The sequence below is a fragment of the Rhinoderma darwinii genome, chromosome 2 (genome assembly GCF_050947455.1).
Source record: "Rhinoderma darwinii isolate aRhiDar2 chromosome 2, aRhiDar2.hap1, whole genome shotgun sequence".
NCBI lineage: Eukaryota > Metazoa > Chordata > Amphibia > Anura > Rhinodermatidae > Rhinoderma > Rhinoderma darwinii.
Genome location: NC_134688.1, coordinates 318,608,429 through 318,630,071, shown reverse-complemented (window position 1 = coordinate 318,630,071; position 21,643 = coordinate 318,608,429). Strand labels below are relative to the sequence as shown.

The 21,643-nt window shown below is 41.3% G+C and overlaps 1 protein-coding gene across 6 annotated transcripts in view; it reads right to left on the bottom strand.

Moving 5' to 3' along the window:
* The window catches only part of PRICKLE4 (prickle planar cell polarity protein 4), a 185,074-nt gene that overhangs the window by 34,309 nt on the left and 129,122 nt on the right, over positions 1-21,643 (bottom strand). For 4 of the 6 annotated variants that reach the window (XM_075853570.1, XM_075853574.1, XM_075853575.1 and 1 more), the window contains exon 2: positions 21,150-21,276. In XM_075853570.1, the coding sequence (XP_075709685.1) occupies positions 21,150-21,254 (105 nt within the window). In that variant the 5' untranslated portion in view covers positions 21,255-21,276. Of the gene's footprint in view, positions 1-21,149; positions 21,280-21,643 lie in introns of all 6 variants that reach the window. The other 2 variants (XM_075853571.1, XM_075853572.1) reach the window with 1 other exon arrangement.

The following is a 21,643-nucleotide window of genomic DNA, read 5'->3' as shown; positions in this document are numbered from 1 at the left end:
GTTATGTTTTACTACGTTTGCACAATAAAAAAAAAAAAAAAAACACCTTTTAAACAAAAATCCATTTTTGCATAACCACATTCCAAGAGCCATGACTATTATTTTTCCGTTAATATTGCCATCTGAGCGCTAGTTTTTTGCGGGAAAGTTGTAGTTTTCATCATTACTATTGTGGGGTGCATGGGACTTATTGATTAACTTTTATTATATTTTTTTGGTGTGGGAATGACGTTTTGACGTTGTTTGTTTTTAGCGGGCTTTTTTGTACGGTGTTCACTATACAGTTGAATTAATGTGTTAACTTTATTCATTGTGTTATTACGATCGCAGCAATACCATATATGTGTACTTTTCATGTTTGCTTTTACACTTTTATTAAATGAAACCACTTTTTATGGAAAAAAATTGATTTTATTTTTACTGTTCACATATTTGTTTTTTTTTATATTTTCAAAAACTTTGACGGCTTTTCTTGATTCACCAGGGGACGTCACCATGTGATCTTTTGATCGCAGATATAATGCTTTGGTATACTTCGTATACCAAAGCATTATTGCTTGTCAGTGTAAAACTGACAGGCAATCTATTAGGCCATGCCCCCGGCACAGAATAATAGGCATACAGCCAGGGCAGGCCAGGGAGTCTTTGTTAGACACCCGGTTGCCATGGCAACCCGTTGGCGGCCGGAGAACGCATTCGCAGGCCACCGATAGGTGACAGAGGGAGCTCCCTCCCTCTGTCAATAGAATTAAATGCCGCGGTCGCTATTGACTGCAGCATTTAATGGGTTAAACGGCTGAAATTGAAGGTTTCTTCAATCTCTGCAGTTGGAGCGACGATCGTGCGGGCACAACTTCTGTGCCCACACGATCTCCATCACGTATATGCACGTGGGAAACCTCACCCGGCCCGGACACGGAAAGGATTGACAGATTGATAGCCCTTTCTCGATTCTGTGGGTGGTGGTGCATGGCCGTTCTTAGTTGGTGGAGCGATTTGTCTGGTTAATTCCGATAACAAACGAGACTCCCCCATGCTAACTAGTTACGCGACCCCCGGCATGTAATTTGTAAATTACCTTGGTTAGTATGTTGCCTACATTTACTACATTGTATATGATTTATCCACTTGTGTGGCCTATATTGAAGTAACTTATTACTTGATACTGTTTGTTATATGGCCATGCTAAATGAGAATTTTTCTTAAATCTGATTTCTTTGCCATTCATTACCCGGCCGGGTTTGTGATGTCTGTTTTTAGGTTTTTGTGCAAGATTGCATCATTTTAAATATATATTAACCCCTTCCCGACATTTGCCGTACATGTACGTCATGGAAAGCATTGACTTCCCGCATCTTGCCGTACATGTACGCCGAATGTTTGGGACCGGCTCAGAAGCTGAGCCGGTGCCATGATCACCGGATCTCAGCTGTATCTTACAGCTGACATCCGGCTGTAACGGCGGGGACCGAAATTAGCTTCGATCCCCGCCATTAACCCCTTAAGTGCAGCGCTCAAACGCGATCGCTGCACTTAAGGTGTTTGCAGCTCATCGGAACCCCAGTAATGAAATTGCCGGGGTTCCGGTGGCTGCAATGGCAACCGGAGGCCTAATACTGGCCTCCCGGTCTGCCTAGCACCGAAGCCGGTCAAGATCCGCCCGGCGGCGGAGCCTGATCGGCTTCCGTAGCTGCCGGCAAGATGGCGCCGGGTCAGGAACTGATCCGGCGTCATCAGCGGTGGAAGTCAGCTGTACTGTACAGCTGACATCCAACTGTAACGGCAGGAACCGGAGCTAACTCCGATCCCTGCCATTAACCCCTTCGATGCAGCAATCGAAAGCGATTGCTGCATCGTAGCGGTTACTAGCAGATCGCCAGCCCTGACAGGCAATCAGGACTGGCGACTGCTGTTATGGCAACAGGAGACACAATAGTCTCCTGCTCTGCCATTACGGAAGCCGATTTAGGCCCCGCCGGGAGGCGAAGCCTAATCGGCTTGCTGTCAGTTAATGACTGACATATCTAATACATTGCACTACATAGGTAGTGCAATGTATTAGAAAAAAAAAAATCTGACCGTTGGACCTTCAAGTCCCCTAGTGGGACTTGAAAAAAAGTATAAAAAAGTGCAAAAAATAAAAGTTTAAAAACAGTAAAAGTTTCAAGTAATCAAATAAAACACAATCCCCCTTTTACTCTTATCAAGTCCTTTATTATTGAAAAATAATAATAAACCATATGTATTTGGTATCGCCACGACCGTAACGACCGGAGGTATCAAAATATTATATTATTTATTGCACGCGGTGAACAGCGTAAAAAAAAAACGTAAAAAACTTTACCAGAGTTTGTTTTTTGGTCACTTTGCCCTACAAATATTAGAATAAAAAGTGATCAAAAAGTCGCACGTATCCAAAAATGGTACCTATAAGAACTATAGGTCGTCCCGCAAAAAACAAGCCCTCATACACCTCCGTCGACAGAAAAATTAAAAAGTTATGGTTCTCACAACTTGGCGACAGAAAAAATACATTATTTTTACAAAAGTAATTTTATTGTGCAAAAAGTTGTAAAATATGAAAAAGTTCTATAAATTAGGTATCGCCGGAATCGTACTGACCCGCAGAATAATGTGAACATGTAGTTTATAACGCATGGTGAACGCTGTATAAAAAAAACCCGAAAAAAGCTGTGCCAGAATTGCGTTTTTTTGTTTACCTGGCATCCCAAAAAATAGGATAAAAGGTGATCAAAAAGTTGCATGTACCCCAAAATGGTACCAATAATAACTACAGCTCGTCCCGCAACAAACCAGCCCTCATACCGCTACGTCTATGAAAAATAAAGTTAGTTATGGCTCCAATAAGTCAGGAAATAAAAAAATATGCAGTTGTGCCCGAGGGGAACATTTCTTCTGTTTGAAGAGGCGATTTATCAAGGACCTAAAATTAGGGAACCAGGAAAGGGAGGGCCCAAAGGACGGTGCCCGTATTATACCAGGACAACACTTCCCAGCAAAATTCCTCAAACTACAAAGGCGCGGAGTGTGGACCAAAAGGGGGATAATAAAGGACGCCATTTATCAGTGCGACACCGGCCTGTGCGAAAAGGATTGTGTCACAGCGTAACACACATCTATGGATCATTTTATTGTTTTTTTTTACCCCATTATTATACCACCTGACTATGCCCCTTATATAGTCCGCCCGGCTTACTGGTGTTTCCGTTTATAATGTAGGGCATATGTAAGACTCCAAACAAAACTACTACCAAGCAAAATCCACGCTCCAAAAGCCAAATGGCGTTTCCTCCCATCTGAACCCTACAGCGTCCCCAAACAGCAGTTTCCTTCCACATATATGGCACCGTCATACCCGGGAGAACCCTTTTAGCAATTTTTGGGGGGTGTGTCTCCAGTGGCACAAGCTGGGCACGACATATTTGCCCCTGAATGGCATATCTAGGGAAAAATATAAAATTTTTAATTTGCACCATCCACAGCGCATTCATTTATGGAAAAGACCTGTGGGGTGAAAATGCTCACTACACCCCTTAATAAATGCCTTGAGGGGTGTAGTTTCCAAATGGGGTCACTTCCCAGGGGTTTATTTTTATTATTTCACATCTGAGCCTCTGCAGTTGTGAACCAATACTTTGTAAATCGCCAAATTAGGCCTCAATTTTACATGGTACGCTTTCACTCCTGAGCCTGGTCGACTGTCCAGGCAAGAGATTAGGGCCACATGTAGGGGGGTTTCTAAAACCAGGAAACCCAGCATAATAATTAGAGAGCTGTCTTGTTATGGTGGCACAAGCCGGGCACCACATATTGTCCACATATCTGTGGAAAAAATCCCATTTTCACTCTGCAACATCGAGTGAACACTAATTTCTACAAAACACCTGCAGGGTTAACATGCTCACTACACCCCTAGGTAAATGCATTGAGGGGTGTAGTTTCCAAAATTGGGTCACTTCTGGGGGGTTTCCACTGTTTTGGGCCCACAGGCGCCCAGAAACCAATCCAGCAACATCTGCACTCCAAATGGCGGTCCATCCCTTCTGAGCCCTGCCGTGTGCCCAAACAGCAGTTTATGACCACATATGGGGTATTGCCGTACTCGGTAGAAATTGCTTTACAAATGTTGGGTTCTTTTTTTTCCTTTATTTGTTGCGAAAATGAAAAAAATTTGCGCTAAAGCTACGTCTTATTGAAGAAAAAGGATTGTTTTTATTTTCACTGCCCAATTCTAATAAATTCTATGAAACATCTGTGGGGTCAAAATGCTCACTACGCCCCTAGATGAATTCCTCAAGAGGTGTAGTTTCCTAAATGGTGTCACTTTTTGGGCGTTATCATTGTTTTTTCCCCTCAGGGGCTTTGCAAATGTGACATGGCCGCCGCAAACCATTCCTGCTCAATGTGATCTCCAAAAGCCAAATAGCGCTCTTTCCCTTCTCAGCCAAGCCGTGTCTCCAAACAGCCGTTTATTACCACATGTGGGGTATTGTTTTACTCGGAAGAAATTGCTTTACAAATTTTGTGGTGCTTTTTCTCCTTCAGTCCTTGTGGAAATGAGAAAAAATAAGCTAAACCTACATTTTCTTTGAAAAAATGTAGATTTTTATTTTCAGGGCCTACTTCCAATAATTTCTGCAAAAAAACTGTGGGGTCAAATCGCTCACTATACCCCTAGATAATTTCCTCAATGGGTGTAGTCTCCAAAATGGGGTCACTTGTGGGGGGTTTCCACTGTTTTGTCTCCTCAGGGACTTCGTAAATGTGACATGGCTTCCGCAAACCATTCCTGCTAAATGTGATCTCCAAAAGCCAAATGGCACTCCATCCATTCGAAGCCCTGTCGTGTCTCCAAACAACCATTTATTACCACATGTGGGGTATTGTTTTACTCGGGAGAAATTGCTTTACAAATGTTATGGGTGCTTTTTCTCCTTTAGTCCTTGTGGAAATGAGAAAAAAAAATCGCTAAACCTACATTTTCTTTGAAGAAATGTTGATTTTAATTTTCACGGCCTACTTCCAATAATTTCTGTAAAAAACCTGTGCGGTCAAAATGCTCACTGTACCCGTAGATAATTTCCTTGAGGTGTGTAGTTTCCCAGATGGGGTCACTTTTGGGGGATTTTGACTGTTTTGGCACCGCAAGAGCCCTTCAAACCTGACATGGTGCCTAAAATTTATTCTAACAAAAATAAGGCCCCAAAATCCACTAGGTGCTCCTTTGCTTCTGAGGCCGGTGCTTCAGTCCAGTAGCAGCCTTGGGCCACATGTGGGATATTTCCTAAAACTGCAGAATCTGGGCAACAAATATTGAGTTGCATTTCTCTGGTAAAACCATCTGTGTTATAAAAAAAATTGTACTAAAAATTTATTTCTGCAAAAAAATATGAAATTTGTAAATTTCACCTCTACTTTGCTTTAATTCCTGTGACATGTGTAAAGGGTTAAGACATTTTCTAAATGCTGTTTTGAATACTTTGAGGGGTGAAGTTTTTAAAATGGGGTGACTTATTGGGGGTTTCTAATATCTAAGGACCTCAAAGCCACTTCACAACTGAACTGGCCCCTGTAAAAATGGCCTTTTGAAATTTTCTTGAAAATGTGAGAAATTGCTGCTAAAGTTCTAAGCCTTGTGATGTCATAGAAAAATAAAAGGATGTTCAAAAAACGATGCCAATCTAAAGTAGACATATGGGGGATGTTAATTAGCAACAATTTTGTGTGGTATAACTGCCTGTCTTACAAGCAGATACATTTAAATTGAGAAAAATGCTAATTTTTGCAATTTTTCGCTAAATTTTGGTGTTTTTCACAATTAAATACTGAACATATCGAGCAAATTTTGCCAGTAACTTAAAGTCCAATGTGTCACGAGAAAACAGTCTCAGAATCGCTTGGATAGGTGAAAGCATTCCGGAGTTATTACCACATAAATTGACACGTCAGATTTGAAAAATGAGGCTCGGTCAGGAAGGTCAAAAGTGGCTAAAGAGGGAAGGGGTTAATAAACTTTTGATAATTAAATTGCGACTTTGAGCCGAGTGCCTTTACCAGGTTTTGTTTTTTCTTTTCCTTAGGCTTCTACCTATTCAAGCGATTCGGATTGTTTTCTCGTGACACATTGGACTTTATAGGTTAGTGGTAAAAATTGGTCAATATATTCAGTGTTGTTTGTGAAAAGTAGCAAAATAGAAAAAATTTGGGAAAAATTTTAAAAAAAAAAAAAGTAAAATGTATCTGCTTGTAAGACAGATGGTAATACCACACAAAATAGTTACGATTTTACATATCCCATATGTCTTTTTGTTTGCATAGTTTTTTGAACATTCTTTTATTTTTTAAGGATGTTACAAGGCTTAGAACATAAGCAGCAATTTCTCATATTTTGAAGAAAATTTCAAGCCTCTTTTTTTTACATACCAGTTCAGTTCTGAAGTGGCTTTACCCCCATAAAACACTCCATTTTAAAAACTAGACCCCTCCAAAGTATTCAAAACAGCCTTTAGAAAGTTTCTTAACAATTCAAGCGTTTCACAGGAATTTAAAGCAAAATAAGAGGTGAAATTTACAAAAATTTTTTTTTAGTTGTCAAAATCATTATTTTTTGTTTTTCTGTAAAACAGAAGGTCTTACCAGAGAAACGCAACTCAATATTTATTGTCCAGATTCTGCAGTTTTTAGAAATATCCAACATGTGGCCCTAGTGTGCTAATGGACAGAAGCATCGGCTTCAGAAGCTTTTTATTAGGAACCATGTCCGTTTTGAAGATGTCTGTTGGTGACAAAACAGTGGAAACCCCCCAAAAGTGACCCTATTTGGCAAAATACACACCTCAAGGAATTTATAGAGGGTTATAGTGAGCATTAAGAACCCACAATTTTTGCACTGCATTTTGTGGAATTGGGCTGCGCAATTGAAAATCAAATTTCAGATAAAAAAGGTAAATTTATTTAAAAGGAATAAAGGAGAAAAAGCCCCCCAACATTTGAAAAGCAATTTCTCCCGATTACGGCAATACCCCATATGTGGTCAAACTGCTGGTTGGACAAACGGCAGGGCTCAGAAAGGCAGGAGCACTATTTAGCATGTAAATTTTGCTGGATTGGTTTCTGGGGGCCATGTCACAATTGCAGAGCTTCTAAGGTACCAGTACAGGGGAAACCCCTTAAAAGTGACCCCATTTTGGAAACTAGCCCCCTTGAGGAATTCAATGTAGTTTTCATGGGGAGTATGACTTTTTGATCAGTTTTTATTCTATTTTATAAGAGGCATAGTGACTAAAAAACAGCAATTCTACTATTGGTTTTATTGCTTTTTTTTTTTTTTTTTACAGCGTTCACTGTGCGCTATAAATTACATATTTACATTATTCTGCGGGGCGATACGATTACGGCGAGTTTATAGTTTTTTTATGTGTTATGCCTTTTGCACAATAAAATACTTTTTATAAAAAATCATTTACTTTTTGTGTTGCCTTATTCTAAGAACCATAATTTTTTTATTTTTCCTTCATGAAACGCGTGTGAGGACATGTTTTTTGCGTAATGAACTGTAGTTTTGATTAATTCCCTTTTTAGGGTACATGCGACTTTTTGATCTCTTTTACTCAATTTTTTGGGAGGAGATGTGACCAAAAAAATAGTGATTCTGGTAATGTTTATTATTTTCTTTTATGGCGTTCACCGTGCGGAATAAATTACTACGTTTTGTAGTTCAAGCCGTTACGGACGCGGCGATTCCACTATGTATAGTGTATTTAATTATGCATTTTTTTAATAATAAAAAGGACTGGTAAGAGAAAAAGGGAGATTAACTTTTATTACTCAAACTTTCTATTTTTAGACAAATTTTATTTTGTCCCACTAGGGGACTTGAAGGCAGGAGGGCCTAATCGCAATTCTAATACACTGCATTACATGCGTCGCTCAGTGTATTAGAGTTGTCAGCTACTCGCTGACAGCAAGCATAATGGGTCCTGACTATCAGAACCAACTAGGCTTCCGTAGATGGCATAGCTGGAGGCTACTGTTAGGCCTCCTGTTACCAAAGCAAACAATCGGCGCCCGCTCACATAGCAGGACGGACGTTGATGGTGGTTTAACCCCTAAGAAGCAGTCAACGATATTGAACGTGGCTTCTAAGGGGCTAATCTGCGGGGTCCCCGCTGAAGGAGCTGCGGCAACAGTTGTACGAGACAGCAGTTGACAACTCCTGAATGTGTTGGGAGGACGGCTGAACTTGTACTGGAATATACAGTGAAGGAAATAAGTATTTGATCCCTTGCTGATTTTGTAAGTTTGCCCACTGTCAAAGACATGAACAGTCTAGAATTTTTAGGCTAGGTTAATTTTACCAGTGAGATAGATTTTATAAAAAAAAAAAAAAAAAAAAATCACATAGTCAAAATGATATATATTTATTTGCATTGTGCACAGAGAAATAAGTATTTGATCCCCTACCAACCACTAAGAGTTCAGCCTCCTCCAGACCAGTTACACGCTCCAAATCAACTTGGTGCCTGCATTAAAGACAGCTGTCTTAAATGGTCACCTGTATAAAAGACTCCTGTCCACAGACTCAATTAATCAGTCTGACTCTAACCTCTACAACATGGGCAAGACCAAAGAGCTTTCTAAGGATGTCAGGGACAAGATCATAGACCTGCACAAGGCTGGAATGGGCTACAAAACCATAAGTAAGACGCTGGGTGAGAAGTACACAACTGTTGGTGCAATAGTAAGAAAATGGAAGACATACAAAATGACTGTCAATCGACATCGATCTGGGGCTCCATGCAAAATCTCACCTCATGGGGTATCCTTGATCCTGAGGAAGGTGAGAGCTCAGCCGAAAACTACACGGGGGGGAACTTGTTAATGATCTCAAGGCAGCTGGGACCACAGTCACCAAGAAAACCATTGGTAACACATTACGCCGTAATGGATTAAAATCCTGCAGTGCCCGCAAGGTCCGCCTGCTCAAGAAGGCACATGTACAGGCCCGTCTGAAGTTTGCAAATGAACATCTGGATGATTCTGAGAGTGATTGGGAGAAGGTGCTGTGGTCAGATGAGACTAAAATTGAGCTCTTTGGCATTAACTCAACTCGCCGTGTTTGGAGGAAGAGAAATGCTGCCTATGACCCAAAGAACACCGTCCCCACTGTCAAGCATGGAGGTAGAAACATTATGTTTTGGGGGCGTTTCTCTGCTAAGGGCACAGGACTACTTCACCGCATCAATGGGAGAATGGATGGAGCCATGTACCGTCAAATCCTGAGTGACAACCTCCTTCCCTCCACCAGGACATTAAAAATGGCTCGTGGCTGGGTCTTCCAGCACGACAATGACCCGAGACATACAGCCAAGGCAACAAAGGAGTGGCTCAAAAAGAAGCACATTAAGGTCATGGAGTGGCCTAGCCAGTCTCCAGACCTTAATCCCATCGAAAACTTATGGAGGGAGCTGAAGATCCGAGTTGCCAAGCGACAGCCTTGAAATCTTAATGATTTACAGTTGATCTGCAAAGAGGAGTGGGCCAAAATTCTATGTAACATGTGTGCAAACCTCATCAACTACAAAAAACGTCTGACTGCTGTGCTTGCCAACAAGGGTTTTGCCACCAAGTATTAAGTCTTGTTTGCCAAAGGGATCAAATACTTATTTCTCTGTGCACAATGCAAATAAATATATATATAATTGACTGTGATTCTGTTTTTTTAATATAATCTATCTCTCACTGGTAAAATTAACCTAGCCTAAAAATTCTAGACTGTTCATGTCTGACAGTGGGCAAACTTACAAAATCAGCAAGGGATCAAATACTTATTTCCTTCACTGTATCTATATGCCAGTATATTAGACTGTGTATGGACAGTAAACCGGAAGCTGTTAGGGCATACTTAGGTATGTCCTAACAGTAAATATGGTCCGACAGCCCTGGGGTTCTTCAATGGACACTGGACTGCCTGCCCATATACACTGTGTGCACACTTATTAGGGAAGTTGCATTTTTGAGGATTAATTTTATTATTGAACAACTACAGTGCTGTAGGCCAATCCAAAAGGTTAACCATAAAACCTGAGTATTTAAGAAAGTAAAAGTCAGGTTTTGGCTTTCTTAGGAGTATATCTATGGGTGCATAATTATTGGGCAACTATTAGTGTGCAGAATTATTATGTAACTAAATGAAAATTTCCCCATCTCACTTGTTTATTTCTATCTGTTAGGGTATGTTCACACAGTTTTTTTTGCAGGCAGAAAAATCTGCCTCAAACTCCCTTTAGGAGATTTGAGGCAGATTTTGCCCTGCCTGCACTTTCTGTTGCGTTTTTTTTGCTGCGTTTTTCGGCCGCAGCCATTGACGCCGGAGCGAAAAACGATTTATCTGCCTCCCATTGATTTCAATGGGAAGTCAGAGACGGAAACTCGGGAAGAAAGAGCATGTCGTTTTTCTCCCAGGAGCGGTTCTTTCCGCTTGCGGTGAAAAAACTCCTCCACATCCCATTGAAAACGGGAGGCGATTTCAGCAGTTTCTTGGCGCGGTATCCGCGTCAAAAAAACTTTGTAGCCCTTAACCCCCTCCCGACATATGTCATATGGATATGTCATGGACAGCTAGTGCTTCCCGCATTTTGCTGTATCCATACGACAAACGGTGGACACCGGCTCAGAAGCTGAGTCGGTGCCACCATCCCTGGGTGTTGGCTGTATGTTACAGCTGACACCCTGGGGTAAAGGCTGGGACCGACATTTTATCCCATCCCCGCCATTAACCCCTTAAATGCAGCAGTCAATAGCGATCGCTGCATTTAAGGGGTTTGCAGCTCATCGGCACCCCAGTAATTAAGTGGCCAGGGTGCCGGTGGCTGCAAATGCAACCAGAGGTCTAATACTAGCCTCACGGTATGCCTAGTACGGAGGCCTTTGAGGCCTCGCCCAGAGCCTTCCTTAGCCGCCGGCAAGATGGCGCCGGCTCAGGAGCTGAGCCGGCGTCATCAGAAGTGGATGTCAGCTGTATGTTACAGCTGACCTCCACCTGTAACGGCAGGAACTGGAGCTAGCTCCGATTCCTGGCATTAACCCCTTAGATGCAGCGATCGAAAGCGATCGCTGCAGCTTAGAGGTTTGCAGCAGATGCTGCTATGGAAATAAGAGGCCTAACAATGGCCTCCTGCACGGCCATTACAGAAGCCGATTAGTCATCGGCTGGAGGCGAAGCCTAATCGGCTTGCTGTCAGTGAATGACTACATAGGTATAAGAAAAAAAATCTGACGATTGGACCTTCAAGTCCCCTACTGGGACTAAAGAAAAGTGAAAAAAAAAGTTGTAAAAAATATAATAAAAGTTTCAAGTAATAAAATAAAACACAAGCGCCCTTTTTCCCCTTATGTCCTTTATTATTGAAAAAAATAAATAAAGAATACATATTTGGTATTGCTGCGTAACGGCCTGAACTATAAAAATATGTTATTTATTCCACGCGGTGAACGGCGTAAAAAACAAAAAAAACACGTAAAAATCGATGCCAGAATTTCTGTTTATTGGTCACTTTGCCCTACAAAAATTGGAATAAAAAGTGATCAAAAAGTCGCATGTATTCAAAAGGGTTACCTATAAAAACTTTAGCTCGTCTTGCAAAAAACAAGCCCTCATACAGCTCCGTCAACTAAACAATTAAAAATGTAATGTAAATTTTTACAGAAGTCATTTTATTGTGCAAAAAGTTGTAAAACATAAAAAAAGTGCCATAAATTATTAGGTATCCCCAGAATCGTACTGAACAGCAGAATAAAGATATGTAATTTATAACGCATGGTGAACTCTGTATAAAAAAAAAAAACTATGCCAGTATTGCTGTTTTTTGGTCACCTTGCCTCCCAAAAAATATAATTAAAAGTGATCAAAAAAGTCGCATGTACCCCAAAATGGTACCAATAACTACAGCTCGTCCCGGAAAAAAACAGGCCTCATACCACTACATCTATGAAAAATTAAAATTAGCTAAGGCTCCAATAAGTCAGGAAATAAAATATATGCAGTTGTGCAGGCCCGAGGGGAACATTTCTTCTGTTTCAAGAGGCGATATATCAAGGCCCTAAACCGGTAGGCCAAACATATCTGCTGGATGCAAGGGTGCCCGTATTCTACCAGGACAACACTTTCCAAGCAAAATTCCCCAAACTGCAAAGGTGCGGAGTGTGGACCAAAAGGGGGATAAGAAAGAACATTTATCACTGGCCTGTGCAGAAAGGATTGCTTCACAGCGTCACAAATATCTATGGATTATTTTATTGTGTTTTTACCCCCATTATTATACCACCTGACAATGCCCCTTATGTACTCTGCCCAGCTTACACATGCAAACCAAACTACAATCAAGCAAAATCCACACTCCAAAAGCCAAATGGTGCTCGCTCCGTTCTGAACCCTAGTGTGCCCAAGCAGCAGTTCACTTCCATATATATGGCATCATCATGCCCGGGAGAACCCTTTTAAAAAAAAAAAAATCTTTTTGGGGGGGGGTCGGGGTTGGGGGGACGACGACGTGTCTCCAGTGACAACCTGGGCACGACATATTTGCCACTGAAATGGCATATCTAGGGAAAAAATGTTATTTTTACTTTGCACCATCCGCAGCGCAATCATTTATGGAAAAGACCTGTGGGGTGAAGATGCTCACTACCCCTTAATAGATGCCTTGAACGATGCAGTTTCCAAAATGGGGTCACTTCTCAGGGGTTTCTTTTATTATTTCACATCAGAGCCTCTGCAATTGTGAACCAATACTTTGTAAATCGACAAATTAGGCCTCAACTTCGCATGATACGCTTTCACTTTACAATCTGAGGAAACAGGAGTGACAAAATGTAAAAAGTGCTTGTTAACCCCTTCCCGCTCCTGGACGTACTATTAGGTCATGGTAGCTGTATCGTTCGCGCTCCATGACCTAATAGTACGTCACGGGAGTAACGGCCATTTCGGTAGTCTTCCCGACACATGCAGGAGCTGTGACAGCTACCGTCTCATACAGCAGTTGCCGCAGCTCCTGCAGCGGGGACCGATCGCTGTGTCCCCGCTGACTAACCCCTTAAAAGCCGCATTCAATAGTGATTGCGGCTTTATAGGGGTTAAGCTACCATCGCTGGCCTGCTACACGATAGCGGCCGGCGATGGCGACTATGGCAACCGGACACCTAACAATGGCGTCCGGCTATGCCATCGACGGAAGCCTAGTGGGTCCTGACAAAGTCAGGACCCACTATGCTTGCTGTCAGTGAGTAGCTGACAGTTCTAATACACTGCACTACGCATGTAGTGCAGTGTATTAGAATAGCGATCAGAGCCTCCTGCCCTTAAGTTCCCTAGTGGGAAAAAGTAAAAAAAGTTGTGTAAAAATAATAAAAGTTTTAAAAGTGATAAAAGTAAAAACCCCCCTTTTCCCATAAGCCCTTTATTATTAATAAAAATATATAAACAAACAAATAAACTATACATAATTGGTATCGCCACGTCCGTAACTGACTGAACTACAAAATTATTTCGTTATTTATCCCGCGCGGTGAACGCCATAAAAAATAATAAACCGTACCAGAATTACAATTTTTTGGTCACTTCACCTCCCAAAAAATGGAATAAAAAGAGATAAAAAAGTCGCATGTACCTAAAAATGGTACTGATCGAAACTACAGTTCATTACGCAAAAAAGTCCTCGCACGGCTTTCTTGATGGAAAAAAGGAATAAAAAACAATAGTAGAATTGCTGTTTTTTAGTCACCACGCCACTTAAAAACAGAATAAAAACTGATCAAAAAGTCGCATGCACCCCATGAAAACTACAATGAAATCCTCAAGGGGTCTAGTTTCCAAAAAAGGGTCACTTTTGGGGGGTTTCCACTGTTTTGGCACCACAAGACCTCTTCAAACCGGACATGGTGCCTAATAAAAAGGAGGCCTCAAAATCCACTAGGTGCTCCTTTGCTTCTGAAGCGGATTCTTCAGTCCATTACCGGACTAGGGCCACATGTGGGATATTTCTCAAAAGTGCAGAATCTGGGCAATAAGTATTAAGTTGCGTTTCTCTAGTAAAACCTTCTGTTTTACAGAAAAAAAATGGAATAAAAAGGATTTTCTGACAAAAAAATAATTTTAATTTCACCTCTACTTTGCTCTAAATTCCTGTGAAACACCTAAAGGGTTAATAAACTTTCTATATGCTGTTGTGAATACTTTGAGGGGTCTAGTTTCTAAAATGGGGTGTTTGATGGGGGTGTCTAATATATAGGCCCCTCAAAGCAACTTCAGAACTGAACCCTAAAAAAAATAAATTAGGCAGTACTTCACTTCTTACATAATACTGATCATGAGCAGCGCCCACCCCGAGATTACCCCAATTTTGACAGCTTGTATAAACGGAGACCCCTATTAGACCGTTTCAGTGCCCGGTTTGCCCAAGCATACACCCACGAGAAGTGTATTTGTATTGATGAGTACTTGGTACATTTTAAAATTCCACCAGTACCTGCCGTGTATGAAGGGAAGGACAGCAGTATTCAGACCCCAGAACGCCCCACCCCCCCTTACTGGGAGTGAATGCAAAAATTGTGTGCGATTTGGTGCACCCACTTCTGGACCAGGGTTACCATTTCTACCTGGATTATTTTTATACCAGCGACCCACACTTCAAGTGCCTCGCTTCCAGAAGTACTGCGGCATCGTTAGAAGAAATCTGAGAGGTCTCCCTAAGACTCTGCTTTGGCAAACACTCAGAAGGGGTGAGAGCAGGGCACATTCTAGCAGCAACATATTGTGTGTCACGTACAAGACGAGAGATGTCACACCATACCCATGTACCTGTACAGAGACCCCCAAAACAGACTGCATCCTGGACTACAATAGGTTCATGGGAGGGGTGGACTTGTCAGATCAAGTCCTGAAGCCCTACAGCGCCATGCGGTGTGGTATAAGAAGCTGGCCGTGCACATCATACAGATGGCATTGTACAATGCGTACGTGCTACATCGATGTACAGGCCAGATGTGAACTATCCTGGAATTTCAAGAGGTGGTTATCAAGAACCTAATCTTTAGGGACCAAAAAGGGGGTACTTCTGAAAGCGAGGCCACACGCATCGTACCAGGGCAACACTTTCCAGGAGAAGTTCCCCAAACTGGCAAGGGGAAAAAGTCAAAAGAGGTGCAAAGTCTGCTATAAGTGGGGGATAAGGAAGGACACAATATACCAATGTGACATGTGTCCTGAAAAACCAGGGCTCTGTATGATAGTGTTTTCAAATTTATCATAGATCCCTTAGATTTTTAATCTACCCGGACGCACTCCGCACAGCTTATCCCCCTCATCTTTCCGCTCCAAGCCCTGCTGTGTGCCCAGGCAGCTGATAACAGCCACATGTAGGGTATTGCCGTAGCCAGGAGAACACAAATTACAGTTTATGGGGTGTATGTCTCCGGTGGTGCATGCTGGGCACAATAAATCGGACACTGAAATGGCATACATGTATAGAAAATTGCAAATCTCACTCTGCACCATCTACTGCGCATTACCTTTTACACAACACCTGTGGGATCAAAATGGTCACTACACCTCTAGATGAATGCCTTAAGGGGTGTAGATTTTAAAATGGGGTCACTTCTTGGGGGTTTCAACTGTACTGGTACCTCAAGGGCTTCTGCATACATGACTTCGTACCAGAAAAGCTCCAGTAGGCCAAATGGTGGTCCTTCCCTTCTAAGCCCTGCCGTGTGCCCAGGCAGCAGATAACAGCCACATGTAGGGTAGTGCCGTACCCAGGAGAACCCACAATACAATTTATAGGGTGTATATCTCCAGTGGCGCATGCTGGGCACAATATGTTGGACACTGAAATGGCATACATACATAGAAAATTGCTAATCTCACACTGCACCATCTGCTGCGCATTACCTTTTACACAACACCTGTGGGATCAAAATGCTCACTACACCTCTAGATGAAAGCCTTAAGGGGTGTAGTTTCCAAAATGGGTTCACATCTCGTCGGTTTCCATTGCTTTGATACCTCTGGGGCTCTGAAAATGCGACATGGCACCCGAAAACCAATCCAGTAAAATCTGGACTCCAAAGAACACATAGGTCTCCTTTCCTTCTGAGGCCTCCCATGGGCCCAAACGGCAGTTTATCACCACAAATGGGATATTGCTGCACTTAGGACAAATTGGGCAACAAAATGGAGTATTTTATTTCTTGTGAAAATAAGACATTTTGATCAAAAATGACATCTTATTGGGAAAAATTTCATTTTTTAAATTTCACAGCCCAATTCAAATACGTTCTGTGAAAAAACTGTGTGGTCAAAATGGTAACAACAACCATACATTAATTCCTTGAGGGGTGTAGTTTCAAAAATGGGGTCACTTTTGGGGTTTTTCTACTATTTTGGCACCTCAACACCTCTTCAAACCTGGCACGCTGCCTAAAATATATTCTACTAAAAAAGAGGCCCCAAAATGCACTAGGTGCTTCTTTGCTTCTGGGGCTTGTGTTTTAGTCCAGTAGCGCACCAGAGCCACATGTGGGACATTTCCAAAAACTGCAGCATCTGGACAATACATATTTAGCAGTGTCTCTGGAATAAAAATGAAATTCAGCAAGAAAAATGAAATGTGCAAATTTCACCTACACTTTGCTTTAATTCCTGTGACATGCCTAAAGGGTTAAAAAAAACTTTCTAAATGCTTTTTTGAATACTTTGAGGGGTCTAGTCTTTAAAATGGGGTGTTTTATGGGGGTGTCTGAAACATAGGCCCCTCAAAGCCACTTCAGAACTGAGCAGGTACCTTAAAAAAAAGGCTTTTAAAATTCTTAGAACATAAACAGCAATTTCTCATATTTTTAAGTCTTGTAACGTCCAAGAAAAATAAAAGGATGTTCAAAAAATGATGCCAATCTAAAGTAGACATATGGGAAATGTTAACTAGTAACTATTTTGGGTGGTATAACCATCTGTTTTACAAGCAGATGCATTTAAATTCAGAAAAATGCTATTTTTTCAAAATTTTCCAGTTTTTCACAAATAAACACTGAATATATCGAACAAATTTTACCACGAACATGAAGCCCAATGTCCCACGGTTAAAACAATCTCAGAATCGCTTGGATAAGTTTAAGCATTCCGAAGTTATTACCACAAATTGAAATGTGTCCGATTTCAAAAATGGGCTCTGAGCCTTAAGGCCAAAGCAAGGCTGCGTCCTTAAGGGGTTAAGTACGATGGTCCAGTCGTCTTTTATAAATATAGGGTAGTACACAAAGCTGTATGAGCCTGTCACCAGCCAGCATCTGTGCGTGACAAATATCAAGTGCATTAGGGTGAAAGGAGTGTTGTGGATGTTGTTTAATGAGGGGGTCAGGTTCTGATGACTAAGGATAAGTCAGATTAGGGTATGTTATAGGCCTGTCTAAAAATGTGTGTTTTAAGGGCACGCTTAAAACTAGAAATGTTGGGAACTTATTTGATTGGCTGAGATAGGAGTGAGCGGTTTGGATTACGGAGGATGTTAATCTTAGGCCTCATTTACACGAGTGTGTAAGTTTTGCGCACGCGAAAAACGCTGCGTTTTGAGTGCGCAAAAGGCACTTAACAGCTCCGTGTATTATCAGCGTATGATGCGCGGCTGCGAGATTTTCGCGCAGCCGGCATCATTATGACACTCCGTTTGGATGTTTGTCAACAGAAAAGCACGTGGTGTTTTGTTTGCATTCAGAGTTTGACAGCTGTTACGCGAATCACGCTGTTCGCAGGGAAGTGCTTCCGTGTGACCTGCGTGATTTTCACGTACCCATTGACTTCAAAGGGTGTGTCATGCGCGAACAGCGCACAAATAAAGGACACGTCGTGAGTATTTTTCAGCGGACTCACGCTGAGCAAAACTCACGGACTGTCTGCATGCCCCCATAGACTTACATAGGTCCGTACGACACGCGTGAAAAGCATGTGCGTCGCATGGACGTATATCACGCTCCTGTAAACGAGGCCTTAGGTTGTTGTCAGAACGTACACCATGGGTAAGGTGTCAGACAGAGTTGAGGGAGTGGATGTAAGAAGGTGCAGCACTGTGGAGAGCTTTGTGGGCGAGAGTAAAAATTTTATTCTATAAGGAATGGGTAACCAGTGCAGTGACTGGCAGAGGGTAGAGGCGTTGGTGTAGTGGTTGGTCAGAAAGAAGAGCCTGGCTGCTGTATTCAGGACGGTTTGGAAAGGGGAGAGTTTAGTGACGAGACCGATTAGTAATGAGTTACAGTAGTCAAGACGAGAGAGTGAATCAGAGCAACAACGAATGTTTTGGCTATTTCCACAGTACTCGCCAAATGAGATTTAATATGAATAAATGTCAGACAATGTTTTGACACGACAAAAAAACCATGTAAAAAATAAAATAAAATAAATAACTCTGTATGAACTGACCCTAAGGGGTATGGAGAATCTAAGTTAAGAAAATAATCTATTTAGTCTTGAAAAAACCCGACATCTGAGAGGTGGGGCGGGGGGGGGGGGGGGGCATGACTAACTAGTATATAAATTGCCTGTACAATGAAAAGCTGTTCCATATAAAATCCCCTCAAAAGGCAAGGTGGCACTCCCTCTGTCTGGAGAGAAAAAAAAAAAAGGTTTAAATCTCAAGTCTTTTCTACCATAAGGACTGTAAATCAGTGGAATACCCTACCGCAGGCACAGTAGATGGCTTTAAAAAAGGCTTAGAGAATTTCTAAAACAGAATAATATCAGCGCCTATGTGAATATATAGAATTCTGAATGTTGATCCAATCTGATTGCCACTTGGGATCAGGAGAGAAATTTTTTATTGGTTCATGCTTTATGGGTTTTTCTTTTCTTTTAAACTCCCTCTGATCAATAGCGGTAAGACAAAGTTCTAAAGTTGACTCATATCCCTCTCCTTTCTCCCATCCCTTAGTTGAACTTAATGGGACAGGTCTTTTTTTTCCAACTGTACTATGTAAGTAAGGCTAAGTTCACACTACCGTTACTATACGTTTACCTCTCTTCAGTCAGAGGAAAAGAGGCTTGATACATTAACCCCTTAATGACCAGCCTATTTTAGACCTTAATGACCAGGCCATTTTTTTAGTTTTTCCATCGTCGCATTCCAAGAGCTATAACGTTTTTATTTTTGCGTCGACATAGCTGTATAAGGTCTTGTTTTTTGCGGGACAAGTTGTACTTTTCAATAGCATCATTTTGGGGGACATATTATTTATTGATTAACTTTTATTAACTTTTATTTGGGGGGGAAATAGAAAAAAACCTGAAATTTCGCCACTCTTTTTCACGTCTTAAATCTACGCCGTTTACCGTGTGGTATAAATAACAATAACTTTATTCAGTGGGTTGTTACGATTGCAACGATACCAAATTTGTATAGATTTTAATGTTTTACAACTTTTACACAGTAAAAACGCTTTTTTTTTGAAAATTATTTGTTTTTGTGTCTATATTTTAAGAGCCGTAACGTTTTTATTTTTTCGCCGATGCAGTTGTACGAGGGCTTTTTTTTGCGGGAAGACTTGTAGTTTTTATTGGTACCATTTTGGAGCAGATGCGACTTTTTGATCACTTTTTATCACATTTTTTTAAAGTCAGTAATCACAGAAAACAGCAATTTTTCCATAGTTTATTAAATTTTTTACGGCGTTCACCGTGCGGGTTAAATAATGTAATAGATTTATAGTGGGGGTCGTTACGGACGCGGCGATACCAAATATGTGTAACTTTTTAACTTTATTTTGTTTTTTTAATAGTAAAGCATTTTGTGAGGGGATAAAGTGGGTTTTTCATTTTTTTTTCACTATTTTTGTTTTAAATTAACTTTATTAAACTTTTTTTTCACTTTTTTACTAGTCCCACTAGGGGACTATAATATGCGATTCTGCGATCACATTTATAATACACTGTAATACTTTTGTATTGCAGTGTATTACTGCCTGTCCGTTTAACACGGACAGGCATCTGCTAGGTCATGCCTCCGGCATGATCTAGCAGGCATTCACTCCAGGCAGACCTGGGGGCCTTTATTAGACCCCCGGCTGCCATTGGAGACACAGACACTCGGCGATCGTATCATCGGGTGTCGGTGGGGGAGAGAGGGTGCTCCCTCCCTCTCTCCAAAACCACTCAGATGCGGTGCACGCTATTGAGAACCGCATCTGAGGGGTTAAACAGGTGAGATCGATACTAATATCGATCTCACCCGGTAGAGCAGGGACGCTCCCTGCTCTCAGCTGCCTTTAGCAGCTGAGAGCAGAGAGATTTGACAGCTCCCTGCTCTGTAAACTTATTCCGATACCGCGACGTAAAAAGTCTATGGCATCGGAATAAGGCCCGTTAGTGACAGACGTAGAAACACGATGGGCCGGTCACTAACGGGTTAAACGAAAAGCAACAGTTGTTAGAATTACCATTGATTTTAATGGTAATTCATTTGTATCAGTTGCTTTCTGTTTGTCTCCGTTTGCTAGGTGTCTATTTTTTTTAACTAAAAACATAAGTTCTGCAGAATGCACTTTTGATTCCGTTAAAAAAAAAACGGAAAACAAGCGAACGGAGACAAACAGAAAGCAACTGAAACAAAATTACCATTGAAATCAACCGTTGTTTTCCTTTAAAATGTATCGATCTGCTCTTCCTCTCACACTAGCGTTACTATACGTTTACCTCTCTTCTGTCAAAGAAGCCTTACTTACTAGGACATCAGTGTTTGTCCGAAAAACATCTAATCGTTTTTAGCGTATATACATATGGCACCGATGTCCCTTTGTTTACACAGACACAGCTCCGTATAGAAGGGTCGCTGTGTCTGGTACTAAATCTCAGTCCCATTGACTTGAAATAGGACTGCGATGCAATACCAGGCACAGCCACTGCACCTGTGTTAACAATGGAGGATCAGCGAGCACCATGGACCTTCATTATGCTTATAGATGAGAAACCCCCCACTTATTGAACATTAATGACCTATGATAAAAATAGACCAACAATTTTTAACTCCTGGAAAACACCTTTAATATAGAACATAAGCAAATATTAGCTACATTTACAGTAACTGTCTCACCTTAAGATCAAGAGACTCTTCCAAAGCACAGACTGAATCACCATCAGATGAGCAGACAGTACGTACTGGGGATGTACCACTCTGGTCTGAAGTTTCTGGCGCCATAGGGAAGGACAAGAAAGCGCATCTACTGACAGGTAAAACATACACAAAAGCAAATAAAGGATTGAAATGAACAGTCAAAACTTACATTCAGTGATCAGCCACAACTGCTCCAGCAAGATTTCAAGTACAGTATTTTGAACTTGCTAATCTAAAACTTAATGTAAACATACATTAGTCAGCAGAGTTAATCGTATGGTTTGCTCATTTTCCCATGATCAATATAGTAAGTTTTAATCAAAGACCAAATCCGCTCTAGAATTTAGAGCACAATTCTAATTACCAGGGGAAAAAAAAAACAAAAAAAAAAAAAAAACACTTTCTACATTGATTACTCTTGTAAGATGCTTAAGACGACCAGTTTTGAGAACTTTACTAGTTATAGTTGCTAA